Here is a 22,779-nt window from a genome sequence, read left to right as displayed (position 1 = left end):
GAAGGAGGCTATGAAGTCACTTGCCTGGGGTCACGCAGGCCGTGAATGGTGGAAGCCAGGTTTGAGCTTTTACAGTCCGGCTTAAGCACCCTGTACTCAGGGCAATGGCTCCATCCGTCCTTCCCACATTAGCTGGACCCTGGGGGGTGGGGGGCGGGTAGACAAGTCGGCCCAGAACAGGTGCTCTGGAGCCCGCAGTCCCTCCTACCCACCCACCCCATTGTCTGAGCTCTTCGGGGGGAATGGTGGGCGCCTCCGCAGCCCTGAATGTTCAGAATAGGGCTGCTGGCCTCCTGCTCTCCTAGCTGGACCCTTTTCCCCGCTCTGCCCCTTCCCCGTGGCGAAAAATACCCAGCTCATTTGTGTCGAAATCTGCATTGTTCAGCGTTTCCAGGGCCCTGGCAGACTCCAAGGGCAGGTGGGACCCATGCCCAGTTTCCTCCCTCCACGCCAGGCTCTGCCAGGAAGGCACTCAGATCTCAGGTGGAGGCCCCAGCCCTGTTTGCCCAGCCCAAGCCCCGAGGCCACGACAAAGGGCTCCCCGGGCTCCCCGTGGAATGTGGGCTGGGGAATGACAGGCAGGCGTCTCCACCAATCAGCAGGCCCAGGCATGAAGCTAGCTGGCGAACCCAGAGCTCCACACCCCTGCAGCCAGCACCTCTCTCCAACCATGGGTCCCTGATGAGCCTAGGTGAAGGTGGACGGCTCCGTGTACGTCAGGCTCGATAAGACTAATTATCATCAGTACTGCTGTAACGACTCTCATCTGTTAAGCCTTACTCCGTGCCAGGTGTTATCGGCGAGGTTGCAGGTACCAATCCTGCAGAGTCCTAGGACGTAAACACCGTCATGAGCTTCTGCTTCACAGATGAGTAAACTGAGGCACAGAGAGGACAGATACCCTGCCCAAAGGAGCACCCGATTACTAGCGGCTGAGTCAGGTGTCAGACCTGGGCTTTTGGCCATCCTGCTGGACTGAGTCTTTGTATCAGAGGGTGCGCACCGATGCCCCTTCCGCTTACCCCTGGGGGTGTGTCCCCATACCTTCTCTTTGTCCTCGGGCGTGGCACTCGGCCTCAGCTCTGTCATCTGTACGGCGGGACGAGGGTGCCCACCTCCTCTGGGGAACCATGGGGCTCAAGGAGACGATGCTTCTAATGCTCCTGGCATGAGTGAGCGTGCGGCACATGTCCCTGCCCCAGTTGTTCCTTCTCGGGGCTGCCCGGTCAAGCCAGGCTGAGGGAGGATGTGCTCAGGACAAGGAAGAGAGACAAAAGAGGAGCCCTGGTTTTTATAAGGCTGGGCGATAACCGAGTGTGTGTGTGTGTGTGTGTGTGTGTGTCCGCGTGTGTGAGGGAATGGAGGTGCCCAGCGCGTGGGCAGCACCCAGGACGGTGCATTTGCATCTGACTCTGGATGCCAGCTCGTCTCCCGTGTCTTGAGCCTGTAGCCCCGTGCCTGGCACACAGTAGACGCTTAGTACACAGCAGTGAGGAGGAGGAGGGGGAGGAGGATTCCTCGCTGGGGAGACGGCGTTCGTAATGCCCTGCCTTCCGACGCAGGTGTGGGATCTAGATGTGCTCCGTGCCCAGCCTGGTGCTCGCCGCTCACCGAGGCTCCTGTAGTGGCAGCCAAAGAAGCTTGTTTGAAACCCCCCTGGCATCCCCACCCTCTGGAAGCCTTCATCCTATCCCTTGTCCCCATAAGATGGCAGGGTATTACGTTTTCCTACGATACGCCCGTCACATTGAACAGCAAAGAGCAGGTCTCTGAATGACATTGGCAAAGTTGCCCTGGGTCTTGACACCAGACAGAGGCGCTTTGAGAGGGAATAGCAAGAGGGCCGTCCTGCACAGAGTCGTCCTCCCCTCGCCCCTGTCCCACCCCCGCCTCCCCTCCCGGCCCAGAACCAGCTTTCCCCTCTGCACCTCGCGGCCCCCGCTAGGTGAAGTGCTATTCTTCAGCGTTTCGCGTGTGGGAGGGTGAAAAGAGAGAGCAAGGAGGGAAGAAAGAGGAAAGTCGGCCACTGGCTGTGTCCTTTTCTTCCCGAGCGTGTTACGAACCAGCAGGGTCGAGGCATCGAGAAGCTTTCAGGGCCTCGGCAGGCCGCGGTACCCGCGAGTGGCACCGAGAGAATATAATGGTAGAGAAGCAATCCACCCGCAGAACCCTCTGTTTCAGAGCCCGCACAGCCAGGGAGGCCCGGGCAAACAGGCTTTTATTGGGCCGGGAGCGCGGCTCTGCTTCCCGCCGTTGTCTTATTCCAGCTGGGAGGACTGATGGGCTGTGGTTAGCGGTTGCACCTTTCACCCCCGGAGCCGGGAGCGCAGACATGACCGGCATGGCAAGCAGATGGCAGTGGCACCTCCCCCACCCGCCCGAGCCGGCCCCGGGCCGGGCCGGGAGATCTGCGCTCTCCAGGCGTGGACGGGTGCCCGTCCCGGTGGGTCACCAGCCTCCAGCACACGCTGCCCACCCCCCAGTCGGGGACCAGCTGGCGAAGGGGCCTGACTTGCCGGTGCCCTCGTCCTGGCAGCCCGACCCCGGCCCCCCTCGCCCGCAGCTCTCAGCCAGAGTGTCAGAGATTGGCCCTCTCCCTGGTACTCCTTGTCTGCTCAGTTCCCCCATCATGCCCCTCGCCCCGTCCTCCTGCCACTTTGTGTTCCCATGTGTGATTGTCTGATGTCTCTTCTCCCCACGAGGCTCTGCCCTCCAGGGCACAGGGCCCATCTCCGCATCCCCTGCGTGGCCCCGCATCTAGGACAGAGTGGGCACTCCTTAACTGTCTGGGCCGGACACACGATCATCGGAAGGGCCCATTCTGACCGAGCATCTCATCTCTAGCAGCCACGGTGCGGGAGTCGGCTCGGTCCCTCCTCACTGTCAGCTCACTGGAGGGAAGCCGGGGTGCAGGGACGCTGGACCGTCAGCTGTGCAGCCAGCCCTGGAGCCCTGCTCGGCCTGAAGCCAGCTGTTCCCCCACCTTGAGCCTGGACACACCACCAGTCTGAAAGAGGCAGCCACGTGACTTCTTATTAAAGACCAAGTCAGGTGCAGGAGAAGAGGAGGGGAGAGGGCTGAGTGGAGGACCCGCTCTGCGCGGGGTGCACGGCCGAAGGGTTTGGGGACGGCATCCCATTTTAGCCTCCCAGCTCACTGGAAAGAAGTGCTGTTCCCGTCTTTCTGAGCTGCACACTGAGACCCAGAGAGGTCTCAGTTGCCAGAGGGCACACAGCTTTGCACACTGCAGAACAGCTAACCCTATCTCACCACGCCCTATTCCGCAGTAGCCCCCAAATCCCAAATCGCTCCCCCTTTATTGGACCTGGCCTCCCAATCCAGGTAGAGCAGGTAGAGCAAACCAGAGCCCACAGCCAGATCCAGCCTGCAGCCTGTTTTCATAAATAAAAGTTTTTTTTGGCATATGGCCGTGCCCGTTTGTTCCCGTGGTCAGTCGGGCCGCGTGCTCTTACTGTGAGGGAAGAGCAGAGGGGCTGCCGCAGAGATCCTGTGGGCTGCAGAGCCGAAACTATTTACTGCCTCCCCACTTACAGAAAAAGTATGCAGCCCCTGGGGCTCGAGAAATGGCTGCCCTTATTTTATCTAAAAGCCATGGGGATGGCTAATTCCCCCTACCATGACCTCTCCTTTCTCAGAGAGTATACAGTTCTAGAAGCACCACGGCCACACCCTCACGCCCCCCCACCCCCCAACTGAAGTCTCTGCTTAAGAACTCCAGCTTTCCCTGGGAAGGAGACCCCATTGTTCTGCCCCTCGTTTACTCCGTTCATTCATTCATTGATTCATGTACTCAACTTTGCATTGACCACCTCATGATCAAGCCTTACTCAGCCCTGAGGACCAAGCAGTGAACCAAAGAGAAGGCCCCTGCCCTCGTGGAGCTGATATTTCAGGGGGAGAGACAGATGGCCAAAAAGAAAAAGTAAATAACAAAGTTAGGATGATAGCAAGCCCTATGGAGGAAATTAGAAAGGATAGCAAGATGCTCCTCAGGGGTGGGGAGGAGTGGAGAGATTTCCCCTCCTCTTGGTGCAGCCCTGGCCTGGAAAAAGTCTTTCCAAGGAGTCAGTGTTTTTTTGATGGGAGGAAAAAAGCCAGCCAGCCCAAGATCGGGGCGGCGGTGGGGGGCGGGGAGGGGAGAGACAACATTCCAGGCACAGGGACCCGCAGGTGCAAAGGCCCTGGGGCAGGAGCATAGTCATAACAGGCCACCGTGGCTAGAGAACAGTTCCAGGGTGGAGAATGCTAGGAAACAAAGCTGGAGAGAGGCCAGCAGGGCTCCTTGTGGGGCCTGGCAGGGAGCCTGGCTTTTATTCAACATAAATCAGGAAGTCCCTCAAAGATTTAAGAAGGGAGGATTTACACTGTCAGACCTCTTCCTCCCTGTTCTATGGTGCATGCATTGTAGAGGGGCAAGAGTGGAGGTAGGAGTCCCATCGTGGTCCTCCCAGCGAGCAGGGGCAGTGGCCTGGTTGGGGACAAAGACCGGGGGATGGAGAGAAGCAGGTGGTGGATTGGGCCTATGTGGTGAAGGTAGAGCCAGCCTAATTTGCTCCTGGGAGGCATGAGGGAAATTAAGGCCAGTGTGGAGATTTCTGTTCAGAGCCACTCAAAGGATGGTGGTGCCTCGTGGTGATGAAGCCCAGGAAGCTGGGAAAAGCAGGTGGGGGTTGGGAGGCACGTGGGGTTTGAGACACCTTATTAGGACTCCCCGTGAGATGTCAAGCAGATAGATCTATGAGTTCGGAGCTCAGGGGCGAAGTCTGGGCTGAGATATAAATTTGGAAGTCATCAGCATACAGATGATATTTAAAGCCTGCAACAGTTCACCAACCCCCCCCTTCCCTAACTTAATCATTCCTAGGACGGCACATTTTCAAAAGATCGGGGACCAGGAGAGCCTGTTATCCCCACGCCAGCCCTTGCAAATATGCCTTCTTGATCTTGGCCATGAAAACATAATCATTGGGCTTTAAAAATCACAGTCGGGAAAGTTCAAGCAAGTATGTGACGTCACAGAATTTATTATTCAGAATATCCCTATGCTGTGGATCTTTCCAGCTCCCTAGAGACAGAAGTTTCCTGGAAGCTCCCCTTGCCGCATTTTTATTCCTCCATTTGGGTGCCTCTTGTTCCCTCCTCAAGGCTTCACGGAGGCAGGCAGCCCTTGCTCCAGAGGCATCGAGCACCCCAGCAGGAAGCAGCTGAGGGGGACTGTCCCACCTGCCACCGCGGGGACGGGGACTGCAGGGCCTGAGGGGCGTCTTACCCCTGCCCTCTCGGAAGGGCACTGCCTTCCCTGGCCAGAGTGCTGGGTTTCGTCCTTTCTAGGGGGGCACCAGGAGAGAGGTTGAAATTGGCCGGGAGACCAGCTCTTTCCTCGAGCGCCCCCAGCCATCCCAGCTGGAGGAGGCAGAGTCTAGCGAAGACGCGTGGAGAAGCGGGAATGGTCTTGGTCAGGCAGCTCCTGGGCAGCAGCTGTTGGCAAGGGTGCAAATGGCTGGCAGTGGGGAGGGATCCACGTTCAGACAGCCGAATGCTTCCCCCTGCCGAGGTGCCGGGGAGGCTGGAGGGGCCCAGAGCCGGCGGGAGCAGGTGTCTCCAGGCCACCTCCTCTCCTCCTCTTCCCTCCTTCCTGCCCCACGCCCCGAGCCTCTCGGAGTGGTGTTTTGGAAATATTTCCAGGCGCTTCAGCAATATCCTGCACTCTCTTCCCTTTCCCCCGGGAGCGGCTGTCCGTGCGGGGAAGGTACTTGCTCCCAATCCAGCTAAATTGTTATTGACTTGTGTTCTCTGCGTTCCGCAAACATTTCACTCAGCCGTCACCAGCGAGGCCAGGAATCCCTGCTAGGGCTAACGGGGAAACCAGCTGTGCCGGGCCATTTCTCCTGCTCTTCCTCATCGATCACAGAATTAAACTGACAGAAGGAGAATTTCAGAGCGACTTGGGAGGGGAAGGGGCCGGGCCCGGATTGGACGGGGTTTCGGGGACCTGGGGACCAGAGTGCTGGAAAGAGGGGTGGGAGGAGGGTGGGCTTCCCTCCAGGGTTGTGGCTGGTGGCAGGGGGCAGGCGATTTTGCTTCTGAGTTGTTGGTTGGCCCAGGCCAGAGAAACCCACGAAAAGCAAGACAGACGGGGAGGTTTTTATTCCCGCTTCGTGGCCACGAGTGAGACTAGCGGGGTTCTGTAGACAGAGAAGAGAGAGACCATAAATCAGAGGCTGCGCAGGTGAGCTATCAACTGAGCTCAGCCGCAGATCTTTATTTTGCCTATAAATTTTTTTTTTTTTAAATGAATGGCCACTATTTTGCTATCAGAAGATTTGACCTGAAAAATCAAGATTCTGGCTTCTGGAGAAATCGGTTCTGACCACCCTGGTGCTACGGGCCCATAGGGCATCTGGGCCGAGTTGCCACAGTCCGCAGCCCACCCTATCGTCTCCCCTCCCGTGCCTGCCTGGCCGCTTGAGGCCCACACACGTCCATATCCAGTGCAGACTTCCTTCCAGCTTGGCCCCCGAGGACACATCCTCCCTTCCAGTCTCTACTCCCAGCCCAGGGCTGTACCAAGAGGAGGGGGACAGGAGGCTCGTGCCCATCAAGCCACTACTAGAAACGGAAAGATCCCTCCAGGCCCGAGGCAGGGGAATGGGAGATGCCGTCCAGCTGTTCTGCCTCCTTTTCCTTTCTTTGTTCCACTGCAGTGAGTCACCTTCACCTGGCCACTCCTCGTCCTCCCCAGCCTGTACCCGCCTCTCCAGCATCTGTAACTAATGCAAACACATGCAGGACGGAGCCTGAAAGCCCCGGGGCTTAGTCCGGCCCCACAGCCCTGCGACGGGCTAAATCCACGATAATCCAGGCCCTGTGGATGGGGAGCTTCTGGGCCAGCTGCATGGAACACACAGAGCGAGGGCCACCTTCAAGGCCGCATGCCGCCTCCTGCTTCCCGGCGAGGCGGAGCCCTTAGCACTGTGGTGACTCCTAAGGGCAGTGATCCTCAGTCTCGGGAGCCAGCGCCCACCCCCAGGCCATTCACATCAGAACCTCTGGGGGGCAGTCCCGGCCTCAGTAGTTTCTCGATTATTCTCTCGGGCAGCTGGGCATGAAGACCGCCGCTGTAGGTGGGGGGGGGCTCTGTTCATGCCTTTTCTGTTGAGAGCTCTTTCCTGGGGGGGGGGGGGGCATGCTAGTACCTCCACGGCAGAGCGGGCCACTGAGCCACGGGACCCTGGGCATCACCGGTGGGACTGGGTAAGTGTGGTCAGGTGACTTCCTTAGAGCCACTGCTCACCCGCAGCCTGTGGGGTTCCTCCCAGTGCACACCCAGCCTGCCGCTCAGAGCCAGCAGGTGCCTGGGACACGGAGGCCCAAGGAATACAGCGGTCCCCCTCTGCTTCTCAGCTCACCCTCAGCTGCCTGGGCCCTGCCCACCCTGGGGCCCCGACACGGCCACCGTGGCTGACCGTTCAGAATATCCTTCGGAGTTTTTTTTTAAAGATTTTATTTATTTATTCGACAGAGTGGGAACACAAGCAGGGGGAGTGGGAGAGGGAGAAGCAGGCTTCCCGCTGAGCAGGGAGCCCAACGTGGGGCTCGATCCCAGGACCCTGGGATCGTGACCTGAGCCGAAGGCAGATGCTTAATGACTGAGCCACCCAGGCGCCCCTTTTTTAAGATTTTTATTTATTTGAGAGAGAGAGAGCATACAAGCGCAAGCAGGGGGAGAGGCAGAGGAAGAGGGAAAAGCAGACTCTCTGCTGAGCAGGGAGCCCAATGAGGGGCTCGATCCCAGGACCCTGGGATCATGACCTGAGCCGAAGGCAGACGCTTAACGACTGAGCCACCCAGGCGCCCCGTCCTTCGGAGTTTTTTCCACGGCTGTGGCCCCAACCCCGGGCCTGGCAGGTAGCAGGTGCTCATGGGCCCATGGTGGCCGGTCAGCCAGTTTCCGGAGAAACTAGAAATAGAGACTCTTGTGTAGCATCTCCCCTTTGTTTGCATATTAGTAACTAGCTTTTTAAATCTTAAATCATGTCGGCAAATTCAAACGCTCTATCTCGGGCCTGTCACGTGCGAGGCTTCCTTCGGTCACCTGTAGCCATGGTGTCCTGGTGTGGGCTCCCCAGGGGCAGACCCTAAGACGTGGAGTTGGCTACCAAGCAGATCACCTAGGAGGTGAGCCCAGGAAGCGCATGAGGAGTGGGGAGGAAACGAGGGGACCAGTCCGCCGGGGGTCGCAGGGAGCAGGCCCCACCGTAGGCAGCTGGTGCTCAGCCCACCGGGGCCCTCCAAGCTCTGTGTGGCACACACCTCAGAGCTGTCCCCCGGGAGTCGAGGGGGCTGGGACGTGTGTCCACCAACTCCCCATTAACACACCTCCCTGGGGGAGGGTTTCGCGGGGGCTCACGTCCCCAACACTTCCAGCCGGCCCCGGGCCAGGGCCACGCAAACCCCTGTGGCCAGAGACAGCCACTGACGTGTCCAGAGCCACGTGCTAGTGATGCAGGCGGCCACCAGGATGGGGCACCCACAGTAGCTCCAGCACCGGCCCAGGGCTGCTATTTCTGCCCCCAGTGTGAAGAAGGGGGTGACCTGCCCGCAGGTCAGAATCCAGCAGCAGCGTCCGTCACCGAGCGCTCACTGCGCACCTGGTGCTGCTAGAAAGACTGGAGTACCTTTACCCTCCCGGAGCCCCAGGTGCCGTCCGAGCAGGCTACCGTTCAGTAAGTGCAGGGGTGCAGCACAGAGACGCGAGGCTCCTTGCCCCAGGCGGCCCAGCCCCGAGCGGCGGGCCCCGATCCTGGCAGCCTGGCGCCAGCGTCCCCTGGCTGCCCACTCTGCCCCTCTCGGGGCCCTTTCAGGATTCCCTCGTACCCCGCTCTGCTCGCCCTCCTGGCGGCCCCCCACCCACCGCTCGCGCCTTTCCGTCCGCCTGCCTGTGCCTTCCACACGGGGCGACAGTGCCAGGCGGGGCCGGGAGAGAGACGCGGGCTGGCATTCTGTCAAGGAATTAATTGAAAAATAAAATCATTAGATGGGAACTCCAGAAATGCAAAATGGTGGTTGGAGGAGGGGGGGGGTGGGGAGGGGGGCAGGACTGGGGGGTTGTTGGGGGACGGCTGGGTTTTTTGTCAGGTTAATTTCTCGGGTATTGATGTTTGGTGACATTCACTTGTTGTTTATCTTCGGGTGCAGCTGTAATGCTGAAAGAAAATGCACAGCTTGTTTCGTTTATTTATTTTACACCTTTCTCCGGTTCTGCATTATGTTTGTTTGGTGAAAACCCACTGAGGCTTTTGATGTCGGAGAAGTGGGATTTCAGCAGCTGCTTCCCGCAAGCAGGGTGCTCCGCGCACAGGCAGGGCCGGCGGGCGGTGCTGGGTGTCGTGCGGTGGGCACTCGGGCCCGACGCGTCCCCTGGGGGCGGGGGTTGGGGGCCGGACCCGAGCCAGATGCCCCAGGCCCACGAGAGCAGTCACGGCTCCCGAGTGCCGAGCCCTTAGCTTGCCGGGCTCCGTGCACAGACTCGCTGATGCTCACGGCTGCCCTGGGAGACGGGTCCTGGTCTCATCTCCCAGGTACAGACGAGGAGACCGACACCCAGGGAGCTGAAGTGACTTGTCCAAGGTCACTGAGCCATTAGGCGGCAGAGCTGGGACCTCAGATTGTCTGACCTGCAAGACCATGGAGTTAGCCAGTCGCTGACCTGCTTCCTACGCCACTCGCCCCGCAGGGGTCAGTGGATCCCCCTGTTTTCCAACCTGGGGTGGGGAATGGGTACCGTACCTTCTTCCGCCTTTACAAACCAAACGTTTTCATTCATTTACCCAATAGCTATTCGTTGACCACCTACTATGTACTGGCCGTCCTATGACAGTCCCCGCCCTGTTGGCACCCACTGCCTCCCCACCCCCCCGCCCGAGGGCGCGCAGCTGGGGAAGTGCCAAAGCCAAGTGTGTGTGATCCTAAGGCCAGACGTGGTGACCGCGCACCTATCTCAGTGTCAGGCTCCTGTGCGGCCTTGGCCGTGCCCTCCGCCCCGAGTCGGGGCCCCTGAGAGACGGCGCACGGCACAACCCAGACGGCATGTGCGGCCTGCAAACAGGACAACTGAGGCCGAACCCCGGGGCGGCCTTGTGGTAGCTGGGGGCCTTGGGGGGCTGCGCTTCGCCCTGCACCTCCATCTCCCCAGCTGTGAAGTGGGGGTGATGACACCCGTTCCTGCAGGGGGTTCCTGAGACTCAGCCGAGGCGCTGCCTGTGTGTCCCTCTGCCGGCTGCATCCTCCTCCCTCTGGGCCTCAGTTTCCCCAGCCAGATGACCCATCGGGTGCCTCCCAACCCTGCCCCTGTTTGTTGTATTGCAATAGCCCACCACCTGTCCGTTACCCCAGGGCCTCCTGTAGGATTGGCCCCACTGCCTGTCCCGGGAGGGGGAGCTGAGGCTCGGAGGGGCGGAGGTCCCACCGCCACCGGGGAGGGGAAGCATAGGATTGGAGCCCAGCTCTGGGTGGCATGGGTTCTCTCGTTCTGCCACGCTGTGTCGCTGGATGTTTGGCTCTTAAGTGATTGTCAAGTGGCCGCAGAGGAGGAGTGTCTGGGACCCAGTGACTCAGAGGAAAGGCGGGCGGGCAGCCGAGGACAGGGCCGGCATCCCAGGCACAGGCAGGGACGAACTGGTTCACAAGTCTTTAGGACAGCGAGGCCTGCTCCAAGGCAGACTGAGCATGGCTGGCGGCCGCGGGGCCAAGTTGAGAGGTGCCCGCTGGTTCAGAGGGTGGGAGATGCCGTGAAGCCATGAGCGCAGCCGCCTGCCGGTAGTGAGACGAGCAGTGAGACGAGCACAGCGGCGTGAGAGGGCCCGAGCTGGGCGTCAGCTGGGTCGTGGCCATGTTTACATTGTCACCTCCTCCCAGGAAGCCGCCCTGACAGCCCACATGGAGCTAATGCTGCCCTGGGTTGTGGTTCTGGCTCCTTCTCCATCTCCCCTCACTGGCCTGTCCCGCTCACTGCCAGGCCCGGCCCAGAGCAGGCACTGCCCAGTCTCTGCTGTGAGCGGACGAAAACGTGAACGGAGGTGGTTAAAGTCTGCTTTTGGTCCGGCACCTGCTTCTGTGTGTCCTTCAGCAACCTGAGCTCTTCAGTCTCATCTGTCCCTGCCATCCGTCCATTCGGCCAACAAGTACTCTCTGAGCATCTGCTGTGCCGCGCGCTGTTCTAGGCCTCGGGGGTGCGGGCCTTGACCGTGCAGACAGACGCCCCTTCCTCCTGGAGCCGGCATCCCAGTGGGGGAGGCCGACAGTAAGCCGCGCAGTAAAACACAGGGGTGGATGCTGCAGAGGAGCACGGATAGGGAAGGAGGGCAGGGGCGCTGGGGGGCCTTGTGGTTTTAAACAAGGAGATCAGGGAGACCTCCCTGAAAAGGTGAGGCCCCCGCGTGGCTCCCGGGGAAGGAGCACTCCAGGCAGAGGGAACAGCAGATGCGAGGCCCGGAGGTGGGAGAGGTGGGGGCCAGCAACCAGGAAAGGACCCTGGGTGGTAGTTGCTGCGTGCACGCGTGTCTGTGTGCATGCATGTCTGTGTGCATGCGTGTCCGTGTGCATGCGTGTCCGTGTGCGTGCATGCCTGCAGGGGTGAGTGTAACCGGAAGCTCAGAGGTGACGGACCCCCCCACGTGGCCTGGTGGCCGTCCTGACGGCTTCGGCTTCTCCCCAGGTGAGACAGCACCACGGAGGCAGAGAAAAGGAGCCACAGGTGCTGATCCCCTGGGTGCCCCTTGAGAGTGGACTCTGGGACGGAGGGCGGAGTAGGCTTCCGCCGTCCTGCAGGCCAGAAATACCCCAGACTTGGGGTGGAGGTCCGAGGCGGAGGTGGGCGGGGGCAGAACTGGCTGAGAGCTTGAGCCCCAGGAGGTGTAGGCAGAAACCGGCCCCCCTGCCAGTGCCTCAGAGCGGTCAGGCAGCGGGGAAGACGAGAGACGCTCTGAAGGTCAAGGCCACGGCTCCACCGCCTGGCCCAGGAGCTCGCACCCCCGTTGTTAGTAACTAGGAGGGGGCATCCGTGGGCCCTATTTTGCTGCTCTTCTATTTCCCGGCTCCCATTACCTGCCCACAAATTCAATTTCCAGAGGCCATTGTGCACCTCCAAAGCCTGGCAATTGTAAGGAAACCAAGAGCGTTGAGGAGGCAGCGGGGAGAGGAGGCATGTGTCTGAGCCAGGGGCTACCACCCCTACCCCCCAGCCCGTCCTGTCCCCTCTTCCTTTCCATGACTAACAATGATGGATACAGGCCTGCAGGCTCCGGGGGGGGGGGGGGGAGCGGGCAGCCTCCCACAGCTTCCCCAGCCTCTCTGCGTCCCCGCCTTCCCGCTCCATTCACTTCTCCCCTCATCGGGCACACATTAGTGAGCACCCATTAGGTGTCAGGCCGTGTGCGGAGGCAGGGGACATGGCAGTGAATGGGACAGCTCCATTCCCAAACGAAGAAGTGCCACGATAGCAGGTGGGGGGGGGGCATCTGAGGAGGGGGCGCAGGAGCTGGGGCTCAAACACAGGGGATCGGCCCTGTAGGTGCAGAGGTCTCACAGTTGGAGGGGCCAGCTCAAGTCATGCCACTAGAGGACTCAGGGTTCCCTCGCCCTGCCTTGCAAAGCCATAGGAGCTTGAGACCCCAAGCGATAGCACCTGTTCTAGGTTTGCTCAGGCTGCTGTGTGGAGACTGGACCCAGCTGTGTGGGGGTGGTAGGAACAGGGATTCGGGTGAAAGTGCCTGGATCAGGCAGGTAGCCATGCAGAAGATGAGACAGAGTCAGTGCCCCGGTCACCTTGGGAGGAACCTGGTGAAGAAACAGGTTCAGAGAGGCCAAGTCACTAGCCCAGGACCTTCTCCAAGAGGCCCAGGATTCTGCATGTCTGGGCCAGGGGCCGGGCTGGGCTCTGGAGAGACCCACGTGAGGCACATGCCCTCGGGAGCCCCCGGCCTAGTGGGGAGTTGAGACAAAGGATCACAGGGCTGTTTGTCCCCCTGGAAGACTTCATGGAGGAGGTGTTTGAGGACAGGATTGGGACGGCCAGGCCTGTGCCCAGCCTCCCCCTGCCACATCCCTCCCGGGAAGGCCAAGGGGACCAGTTCACCTTCTCCTGCCCCCCTCTGTCTCCCTGGCACTCCCTAGCCAGCACCGGAGACTCCCATGAGACGGGAGACTGTGGCTTTGGCGTTGCTTCAGTTTAAATCCTGCCTCCAGCACTTCTAGCTAAGTAACCTTAGACTTAACGCTGTTTGCGGCTCAGCTCCCTCCCCCGTAAGAGGCAATCATCATACATACCTGCAGGATTGGTGAGAGGAATAGGGCTGTAGCACATAGTAGGTCCTCAGTAGTGTTTGGGGCCCAGAGGGACTATGTGTGCTGAGCCCAATGTGCGTTCTGGTTATGCTGTGCGTCTGCACCCCCTTCCCCTCTCCTCACAGAGATCTCCTCTGCATCCTTCAAAGTCCAAGGCAAATAGCCCCTCCTCTCCAGAGCCACCTCGTATTGTTCTTCCCTCCGTGCCTCCCCTGGAATCTCGGAGCATGATTTCACCCAACATTTATTGAGCACCCGCTGTATCAGCCGCCTACTATACCATTAAGAGTCTGCAACCTCTAGGAAAGCCGCAGAAGCTTCTACTTGTTTCCCCAGTGATTGCCCTCCCTTGACCCATCCTCTCTGAAGGTGTTACGCTCCCTGCAAGGCAGGCAGAGATCATCAACCTCTGAGCTGCCGGGAGAGGCCTTCCCCACTCCCTTCCTAAACGGAGCCGTTTCCTCTGCGGGTGGAAGCCGGGGAGGGGGTGGCAGGCCGAGCCGGAGAGGCAGCCCCTGGTGAAGCTGGAGACTGACTGTCCGTGTTTCTCTCTCCTCTCTCGTGTTTTCTCTTCCGCGGTGGCTTCTGGTCCCTCGTGCCTCCTCCTCTGGCTCGCTCTCCTCCCTCCCGGCGCCTTGTTTCCTCTCTCGCCTCCCCGCCCTCCATTTTGCTCATCCCGGTCCCTCTCCCTTCCTGCCATTTCTCTCTTCCCGCCTCCACCCCTCTCGGCTGTTCTCTCCTCCTCTCTTGCCATCTGGGCTCCCACAGAGCCCCCGAAGAAAAAGCGGCCTGTGGTGTTGGACGAGATCCTGCAGCATCTGGAAGACATTGAAAACGACAGTGAGGAGCAAGCCCTTCAGCTGCGAGCTGGCACCGAGAGGGTACGTGGCTCCAGGGCCCTGGGGACTGGGGACAGCCGCTCCGGCTTCTGCGCTCCCGCCATGTGGGCTGGGAAGGGGGGGCGGGGAGCGCCGTTTTTGGGGTGCAGGTGGGAGTGCAGGCGCCCCCACCCTGCCCCAGCCCGAGTTCAGAGGGGACAGTGTCCCAGGTGACACGTTCCAGCAGTCCCCACGCATCCGCTCTGTGCCCGGCACCCAAGGGCCAGGGGACAGGCAAGACTCAGCCACGTTAGGAAGTCTCTCATGGCCACACCAGGACCTGGAAGCCGCAAGAACAAACTGCGTCCCCCCCCAGGCTGGCCGTCCGCTGCTCCCAGACAGGAGACAGGGCCCCACCTTGCTGGTCGGCAGGTCGGGGCACAGAGGGACTCGGGGGCTCGCTCCTGCACAGCTGGGCTGTCGGGGCAGGAAGCCCCCTCTCCACCCCACACAGGCTGGGGGCCCCGGCCCAGTTACCTAATCTCCCTGGGCCCAGTGTCTGTGTCGCAAACTGTTCCCATCGCGTACGGTTTTAGTGAGAAAAACACGCGGCGTTAATCCATGAAATACCCCAGCTGCGGCGGAAGATCGGCTCAGAAGCTTCTGTTCTTGCCCTCCCCTACAGGGCTGCTAGCTGGAGTTCCCACCTACGGCCATCTGCGGGAGTGCTCACAGCTGGGGACCTGGCCTCTGTCCTTCCCCAGGGGGCTTTGAGCCCTGGTTTGACCACCAGGGGCTGACCCCAGGGCTGGGGAAGCCGCCGAGCCGCTCACGAAGCCCAGATGCCAGCCGGTTGAGCCTAAGATGCGTCTCTGATGGCGGGTATCCCCTACTCACGGGTGGAGGACTCTGAGAAATGCATCCCAGCCCCATCGAAAGGCTTATCCCACGCTTGGGGCGCCCGAGTGCACACACCTACTCCAGCCTGCAAATACAGCCTCCCCCAGGGGGAGGGCCAGGAGGCAGGCTGGTGGGGAGGAAGGAGCCGCGCGATCCTCTGACCTGGGTCTGCATCCCAGCCTCACCGTTCCCAGCTGTGCAGCCTCAGACCAGTGAGGTCCGCTCTGACCCTCAGCTCCTCTTCCTGTCCAGTGGGGGTGGTATTGTGCCTTCCTGATGAGTGTCTACCTCAGTCAATCCAAGTACAGCCCAGAGGAAATGCCCATCAGCACTTCTGTTTACTTCTTAATTTGGCACCTCTGGCTGGGGCTCCAGGTGAGAGTCCGGGAACCTTCTGACTTTGCATAGAACTTGGTCTGTGCGTTTTGGAGGAAGGAGGTTCCAGTCTTCCTCCAGTTTGCAGAGTGGCCTGGAACCCAAGCAAAGTTCCACGGCGCCGGTAGCTGTGTGAGGCTCAGCACACTCCCCACTTCCCATGGGGCAAGCGCTTCCTGGTGAGTCCTGCCTCCTCCCTGGGAAGGAGCAGAGGCAAAAGGCCAAACCCAGAGTGGCTCGCTCCCCGGCTTCTGCAGGCTGTGCCCACAGACATCAGGTGTGAGCACCGCGTGTAGGTGGGGGCTATACGGCGGGGTCAGTGTCAAACCTCACCCCGGCCAGCCCCTCAGGTGACCAGGTCCCCCAGTTGCCGTGGGTCTTGGGGGTGACTGGGGCCCCCCACCCCATTCTTCCCCACCACTCGTCCTCTTCAGGGGCCCGTGGGTCTTTCTGGTTGAACACGCAGTCCGTATCCACATTGCCACACCCGCCAGAGCCAGGCCGATGGTGGGGGTATAGTCACCCCACTGGAGGTCATCAGACTCGTGAGCCTGGCACACAAGGGGGCCTCATTGGCACCCACTTACCTGACTCGGACGATAGTACTAGAACGTTCCCAGGGCAGGATCCGCCAACTCCTGCAGCCTGGTATTGGGTGCCAAGCACAAGCTCTCCAGCCTGGGAGACCGGGTCCCCTTCCCTCCTTCCTGCCCCACCTGGCCTCTCTGCCCCCCACCCTGGGGGCTCACTGTCTGGAGATCTTAGGGTGCCCCATCACCCCCCCTTCATTCCACCAAGGACGTCCATGGGGTATGCCACCCTCATCTCTCTTCCCCTAACCAAGGAGCACTGCATTCTCCACAAGCAGCCAGAGGGATCCAGCTGGATCTGTGCACCAGATTATGGAAGTCATAGCTTAAAACCCTTCAGGGTCCCCCACACACTTGGAATTAAGTCACGCTCCTCACCCAGTAAGAAGGCCCTACCACTCGTCCCTCCCTGACTTTGTGCTGGCCTTTCCAGTGCACTCCCACCCCAGGGCCTTTGCACTTGCTCTTCCCTCTGCCTGGGACCCCCTTCCCCCACATCTTTCCTGACTCTTTTTTTTTTAATCTCCCCTTTGAGATCTTAGTTTAAATTCTTGTTCCTCACCCAGAGACAGTCCCTTACCACTTTATCAGAAGTAGCTACATTCTGCTCCTCTCCCATGCCCAGACCTGCGCCCACACCCCTGTCTCAGACGTCCCTACCCCTGTTCCTTTCAGTCACAGCATTTAGTGCAGGGAGTGGCCCAAGCCCTGTCCCTTCCCCTTTGAAAATGACTGCCACCTTGAATGACCAGGAGGTACTCACACAATCGTAATTCTATATAGGAACCGCCACTGTTGTGATGATTCTGGAAGGAGGTAAAGCACGGCTAGGTTAATGGTCAGGTGAAGCTAGGTAAAGTACACCGGCGCAGAGGAGGGATTCCGCCTCTCCTCCCCGGAGGAAGGGGAGCTGCCTGGAAGCTGCAGAAGGGAGCTTGCGGGGAGGAGTTAGAAGTGACAATAGGGGGCACCTGGGGGGCTCAGTCCTTAAGCATCTGCGTTCGTTCGGCTCAGGTCATGATCTCAGAGTCCTGGAATCGAGCCCCACATCGGGCTCCCTGCTCAGCAGGGAATCTGCCTCTCCCTCTGACCCTCCCCCCGCCACTGTGCTCACTTGTGCGCACATGCTCTCTCTCTCTCTCTCTCTCTAGCAAAAAATAAAGTCTTTAAAAAAGGAAGTGACACTAGAACTTAAGTCGATCCAGGAAAGAACTGTGAGGAATAAACCATGGGGTTAGGTGAGCATCCTCATGCACGTGTAGACTCAGCCATTTCTCACAGGGATCTGTGGGCCCCGGCTGGTCAGGGGGAGCTAGGAAGAGGTGCTGGCGGCTGGACATGGCCGGGGTGGGACGGCAGGGCCAGAGGGGGCACCTGAGCTGACAAGGCTGTGGGGCTGGCCGTTTGCAGAGGCCGGAGCTGGAACCCCGCCCCGCCGTGTGCCCTACGGCCATACACACACACACACACACACACACACGAACGCCGGCTCTGATTCTCGGGGCACTATCGGGCATCTGGGGGCTGGTGGAGGAGAGAAGCCAGGGCATTCCTCCCCCTCCCTGGGTCCCGTGCCGGGTCCCCACCAAGGGTCCAGCCCTGGACTCTGGTAACACCGCTGCCTCCCCGAGAGCCTCCAGTTGGGGGGGCGTCGTCACCCCCTGGCCTCCGGCTCTGCCTGAAATCCCCTCTCTGGAACTGCCTGACAGGCACAGTGAGGAGAGGGGGAGCTGCGGGGGCCTGCCTGCAGGGAGGCAGGGAGGAGGCCCGGACGGAAGCAAGGTGGGAGGCCAGGAGTTTGGTTGGTCTGTGCACACGGGGCTCTAGAAGGCTGAGCAGACGGAGACCCCGGGGAACTGCAGAAGCTTGGCGGTCTATGGGGGCAGCCATGGGCGTGAGTCCCGAGGAACCCTGAAGGGTAGGAAGGACATGGGGCCGGCCTCAGGGAAGGAGGAGAGGCCACCGAGGCCCCTGGGCCTGGCTGGGGGAAAGTCCTGTACAGACAGCCCAGGGTGAGGAGGGTCCTGGCTCCTGCCTGCAGGTGGAGGACGGGGGATTAGTCAGGGGGTCTCACAGAGCTCAGTGAGAGTGGGGTGTACTGCAGCTGGAGGGGTGGGCAGAACCCACGGGCCCTGGTTCCAGGAAGACCTGGGGGGGGTGGGAATCTCGGCCGCACCACCCACCACTGCTTGTGCAACCTGCACCCAGGGTCTCAGCGTCTCCTGCCTCAATTTCCATATTTTTAAAATGGGTATGAGAAGAATTTTAGTCTGGTAGGATTTTTTTGAAAATTAAATGAAAAATCATGGGTGGGAAGCATTTAGCAGACTATGGCAAGCCTAGGCGATACTAAATCGTGGCTGTCATGATCGTTGCCATCATTTAACGAAGAGGAAAGCGTGGGGCATTACACCCGCGGATGCCCCAGGAAGTCAGAGCCCGGCATGCTCACAGCAGGCCTGCTGGGCCCACCTCAGAGAAATGGGGCAGGATGGGGAGTCCCCGCATCCAGGAAGGTGGCCTGGAGAGGGTGCCCTCTGCCCACAAGCCCCAAAGCAGGCTGAGCGGGGACATCGTTCAGCTGGTCATTCCGTGCACAAAGCCAGACCGAAGATGAGCTGACAGTTGCCAGGGAGCGTTTGGGAAACAAGTGAGACCTTCCCCAGGCCCTGGTATGGCTGGGTCTCTTCCCAACACTGCAGTCCAGGGGGGTCACCCACAGGCAGGGGTGCCCCTGTCATGGTAGAATCGTCTGTTCTGAGAGCCGAGCTCCAGCCCCTGGGTCAGCACTTATAGACCAGGCCCCAGACTTCGTTGTGTGAGGAAGGGCTCTTGCCGGCGCCCAGGCGGCCGGGGGCCCTGGCCACAGGCAGCAACCACCATCAGCACATGGAGCAGGAAGAGGCGTCCGCAAGGCCAGCCACTCATCCTCAGCCCATGTATTCATTCATCAAACACTAGCAGGGCGCCGGGGGATTCGAGGCCCGAAACTAGATCCACATGTGGGTCCATGTCCTGGGCTTGAAGACCCACATGGCCGGCCAAGACAATTTCTAGTGGCCCTCGCCCGCCTGTTTTCCATCCTTCTCTTTTGCTGCCTCCTCGGCTTGCTTTTTTCGTCTTTTGTGGCCGGGCCGGCTCGCAGCCCCTGTCTGTGCTCTGCAGCATCTAGGAAAGGATTAGTGCAAGCCGAGCATGCAAGCTTTGGTGAACAGAGCCGAGTTTGGTTTCAACATCTAATTCAATTTGTTCTGCCGAGATTGAAATATGAAATGGTTGCCAGTCAAACGTTCAAAGGATGGGGAAGGGAGAGTGAACGCCTGCTGAAATTTAAATTTTAATGAAAATGACTTTAACCCTTTGGTGCATGCACCTTGCAGAAATAGAGCACATTCTCCCCTCCTGCGGAAGGTCCCCCCTCCCCGCTTCTCTTTTGCAGAGCTTCCCTAAGACTATGTAGCGCTTTTTTTTTTTTTCCGGAAATATTGTTAATAAAAGATTAATGGAATACTTGCTTCATAAGACACTCCCAGGAGTGTCACAGCCAGGTCCTAGACGTGTGGAAGGTGGAGCCCATGGGACGGACGGAGTTCCAGCTCTGAGGTTTGCAAAGCCAGGGTTGACCCCATGGTTTGGGGCTTGTGCAATGGGAAGAAAGAAGTGAGCCTGTGCTGGAGCTGGCCTGGGGGACGCCAGGAGTTGGGGTGTAAATGTGCATTGTGTTGGAGATGACCATAAGCCGTCAGGTGGAGATGAAGAGCTTCAAGTTCACCAGAGAGGGCTGGGCCAAAGGCATAATGGGAAATCATCTGCTTTTCTGTAAGAAATCTAAGAAGCAGGGCGCCTGGGTGGCTCAGTCGATGAAGCATCTGCCTTCGTCTCAGGTCATGATCCTGGGGTCCTGGGATCGAGCCCCACATCGGGCTCCCTGCTCAGCGGGGAGTCTGCTTCTCCCTCTCCCTCTGCCCATTCCCCCTGCTTGTGCTTGAGCTCCCTCTCTGTCTCTGTCAAATAAATAAATAGAATCTTCAAAAAAAAAAAAAAAAAGAAATCTAAGAAGCAATGTGGGGGACTCAGAGCGCCACGTAGGCAGAGCCAGTAAATCGTAGCTCAAAGCTCAGAACTTTCAAGTTCATTTTTAAGCCACCCCTAGATAGTTCCAAACTCTCTTGGCCACAGGACCCCCTTTTCCAAACAAAAGCTTTATGCAGAACCCCAACATAGAGAACAACAGAACTGCTCTGTTCAAAATCAGGGTGTGAGGCCTGGCCCCCCCACATATTCATCCTCCACCTCAACACCCCAAGGTTTGAAGACCCAAGGTAACATGTAAACTGCTCACAAAGCATGGTGTGCAGGCTTCAGGGGTCACGAGAAGATTTTAGCCCAGGGGCAAACTTGTAATGTATGAGTTTATTTTCACATGCATGTTGCAAATACGAATGCACAGCTAGCTCATCAAACCTACGATGTCACCAAACTCCTACGGAGGAGGTAAAAAAAAAAAAAAACAGTGTATGAGTGTAAAGGAAATTATTAGACCGTGAATATAGTAAAATGGAAGGGGTGAAGAAGAGCCATGAATGTTCTAAACCAGGGGTTGGCAAACTGCAGCCCGGGGGCCAGATCCAGCCACTGCCTGTCTGTGTAAAGTTTTATTGGCACACGGCCACGCCCACTGGTTTACATACGGTGCCTGCTGGTTTCCTGCTACGGCAGCAGACTTGAATAATTGCAAGAGAGACTGTACCGCCTGCCAAGCCTCTAATACTTACCATCTGACCCTTCACATCAAGTTTGCAGAGTCCCAATCTAAAGCAAGCCTCTGTGATTTTACAGCTCAGAAAGCTCGCCCCAGACGGGGCCAGTGGTTTCTACAAGGTCACACCATACAGAACTCCCCATTCGGAGCATAGCCCGAGCCAGGCTCTCTGGGCTCAAATCCCGACTCTGCCCCTTACCCGCAGCATGACCTTGAGCCAGCTCCTTGACCTCTCTGTGCCTCGGTGGCCTCATCTATGAACTGAGAGCATCAGCAGTCCCAACTCACCAGAGTTCTAAGGATTAAATGAGGGCGAAACCCGTGCCCCGCCACTTGGTGAACACCGTACAAGCCATCGCTGCTGGTAGAGCAACATAAAGATGTGTCCCCCAGGTCTGCGCCATCACCCGCCACCCAGGAGACCCAGTGCTCCAGCACAAGACCCGAGCCCAGGGCCTTCTGGCTGAGCGGCCCAATAAAAGGGGCCCTGCAATCTAATTAGAGCATCGCCAGAAGCCAGGGCTGAGTCCCCTCCAGCTTCCTTAATAAACCCCACTTCCCCTTAATTGCAGCTTTCATGAAAACGATCCACTGGGGCCTCAGCGCCCCATCCTTGGGAACTGTCAGGAGCCCTCCCCTCTCCTGGTCCCCAGAAAGATTCCAGGCGATCATACCGCTGCCGCCTCATAGGTCCACGTGTCACCCTGCAGTTGACAAAGCACTTGAAGTCGCAAGCTCAGTGGCATGTCGGCTGAGCCCCAAGGCAGAGGCTGTCACTCTCGTTGCACAAGTGGGAAACCGAGGCTTGGGGAAGTGAAGCAGTGCGTAGTCCGGAAGGTGCCAGACAAAGGTGGGTGTGTGCCATATGCCACTGCAGGGTGGACTGGACCATCTCCTCCTTCCCCTGGGCCCCGTGGGAGAAGGACGGAAGCTGCTGAGTGCCGACAGACAGCCCTGCTTCCGTCCGTGGTTCGCACAGGACCTGGGGCTGTGGCTTGGGTCCAGAGCCCTCAACCCTCTCCAGTTTCGGGAGGCAAGAGAGGGAGGGTGGGGCCAGCCAGCAGCCTCTGGCACCGATGTCTGGGCTCTTCCTGGGGCATTTTCCACCTGATTTCCACCCTCTGAGCTGACTTGAGTTCTTGACCCCACAGGAGCACCCTTCAAAGGTCCAGAATGTGCCTCCCTGGATTCTTAACCCAAGAAAAGTTTAAAGCCTACTATCTTAGACCTGGTGAAAAACCCCGGAGACCCGTGGGTCTGGCTTCCACGTGAAGACATGTTCAGTGCTGCCCCAATGGCCACAGTAAGCCACGTGGCAGAGCCTGCGGTCGTGGAGGGAGGGGACTGCCAAGAGGCAGAGGTGCAGTGGGGGGGGCGGGGATCAGGGCTTGGATGCAGTCCCTCCCCCACACACCTCTTAAACGTGCCTTGCAGCCAACCCCTCCTTGGGCACCACCTGCAGTCTAGACTAGGGGGATGGCCTCCCTCTCCCTTGTGCCCCCACCCCAGCCCATCCCTCGGGCCACCTCCTGCTCGCCTGTCCCCGCCAGCCACCTCAGACTCGGGTGCTCTTCCTCGGGTCCTCCCCCGGCTTGTCACTGCTCCGGCACTGCCCACGACTGCAAGCCCTTTGAGGGCAGGGCCCGGGTCTTGTGCCCTACCCACCAGGGGAGGCAGCCACCAAGTATTCGCAGGAATCCAGGTCGTCCCTGGTCTGGCCTCTTGAGAAACAGGACAGAGAGTCTTCATTGCCAAAACCAGGGAAATCCTAGCCAGGCAAGAGAGGCTTCCCCAGTTGCCTTCTCGCTTCAAGAGCGTTCATGCTGTCAAGGGACCTAGAGGGCACTCGCCAAGCCCCGGGGTGTGAGTGGACCATCGAGTTAATTCCCTCCTATGGGGAGTTTCTGTGCACTTTGTCTTCCCTGCACTGTCTGGTCTGTCCTGCTGGATCATAACAGCTAGGTGGGCC

The 22,779-nt window shown here is 59.2% G+C and overlaps 1 protein-coding gene across 2 annotated transcripts in view; it reads left to right on the top strand.

Annotated features, from left to right (window-relative positions):
* RBM19 (RNA binding motif protein 19) overlaps positions 1-22,779 on the top strand; it is a 133,750-nt gene that overhangs the window by 103,881 nt on the left and 7,090 nt on the right. Inside the window, exons 24-25 of one of the 2 annotated variants that reach the window (XM_064578425.1) lie at positions 14,134-14,246; positions 14,869-22,113. In XM_064578425.1, coding sequence (XP_064434495.1) covers positions 14,134-14,246; positions 14,869-14,877 — 122 coding nt within the window. In that variant the 3' untranslated portion in view covers positions 14,878-22,113. The remainder of the gene's footprint in view (positions 1-14,133; positions 14,247-14,868; positions 22,114-22,779) is intronic. The other variant, XM_045887575.3, reaches the window with a different exon arrangement.

This window comes from Mirounga angustirostris, unplaced genomic scaffold (genome assembly GCF_029215605.1).
Source record: "Mirounga angustirostris isolate CCGP_5_RB_7025 unplaced genomic scaffold, mMirAng1.0.hap1 SCAF_14, whole genome shotgun sequence".
Classification (NCBI taxonomy): Eukaryota; Metazoa; Chordata; class Mammalia; order Carnivora; family Phocidae; genus Mirounga; species Mirounga angustirostris.
This window is presented reverse-complemented; position numbering and strand designations above follow the sequence as displayed.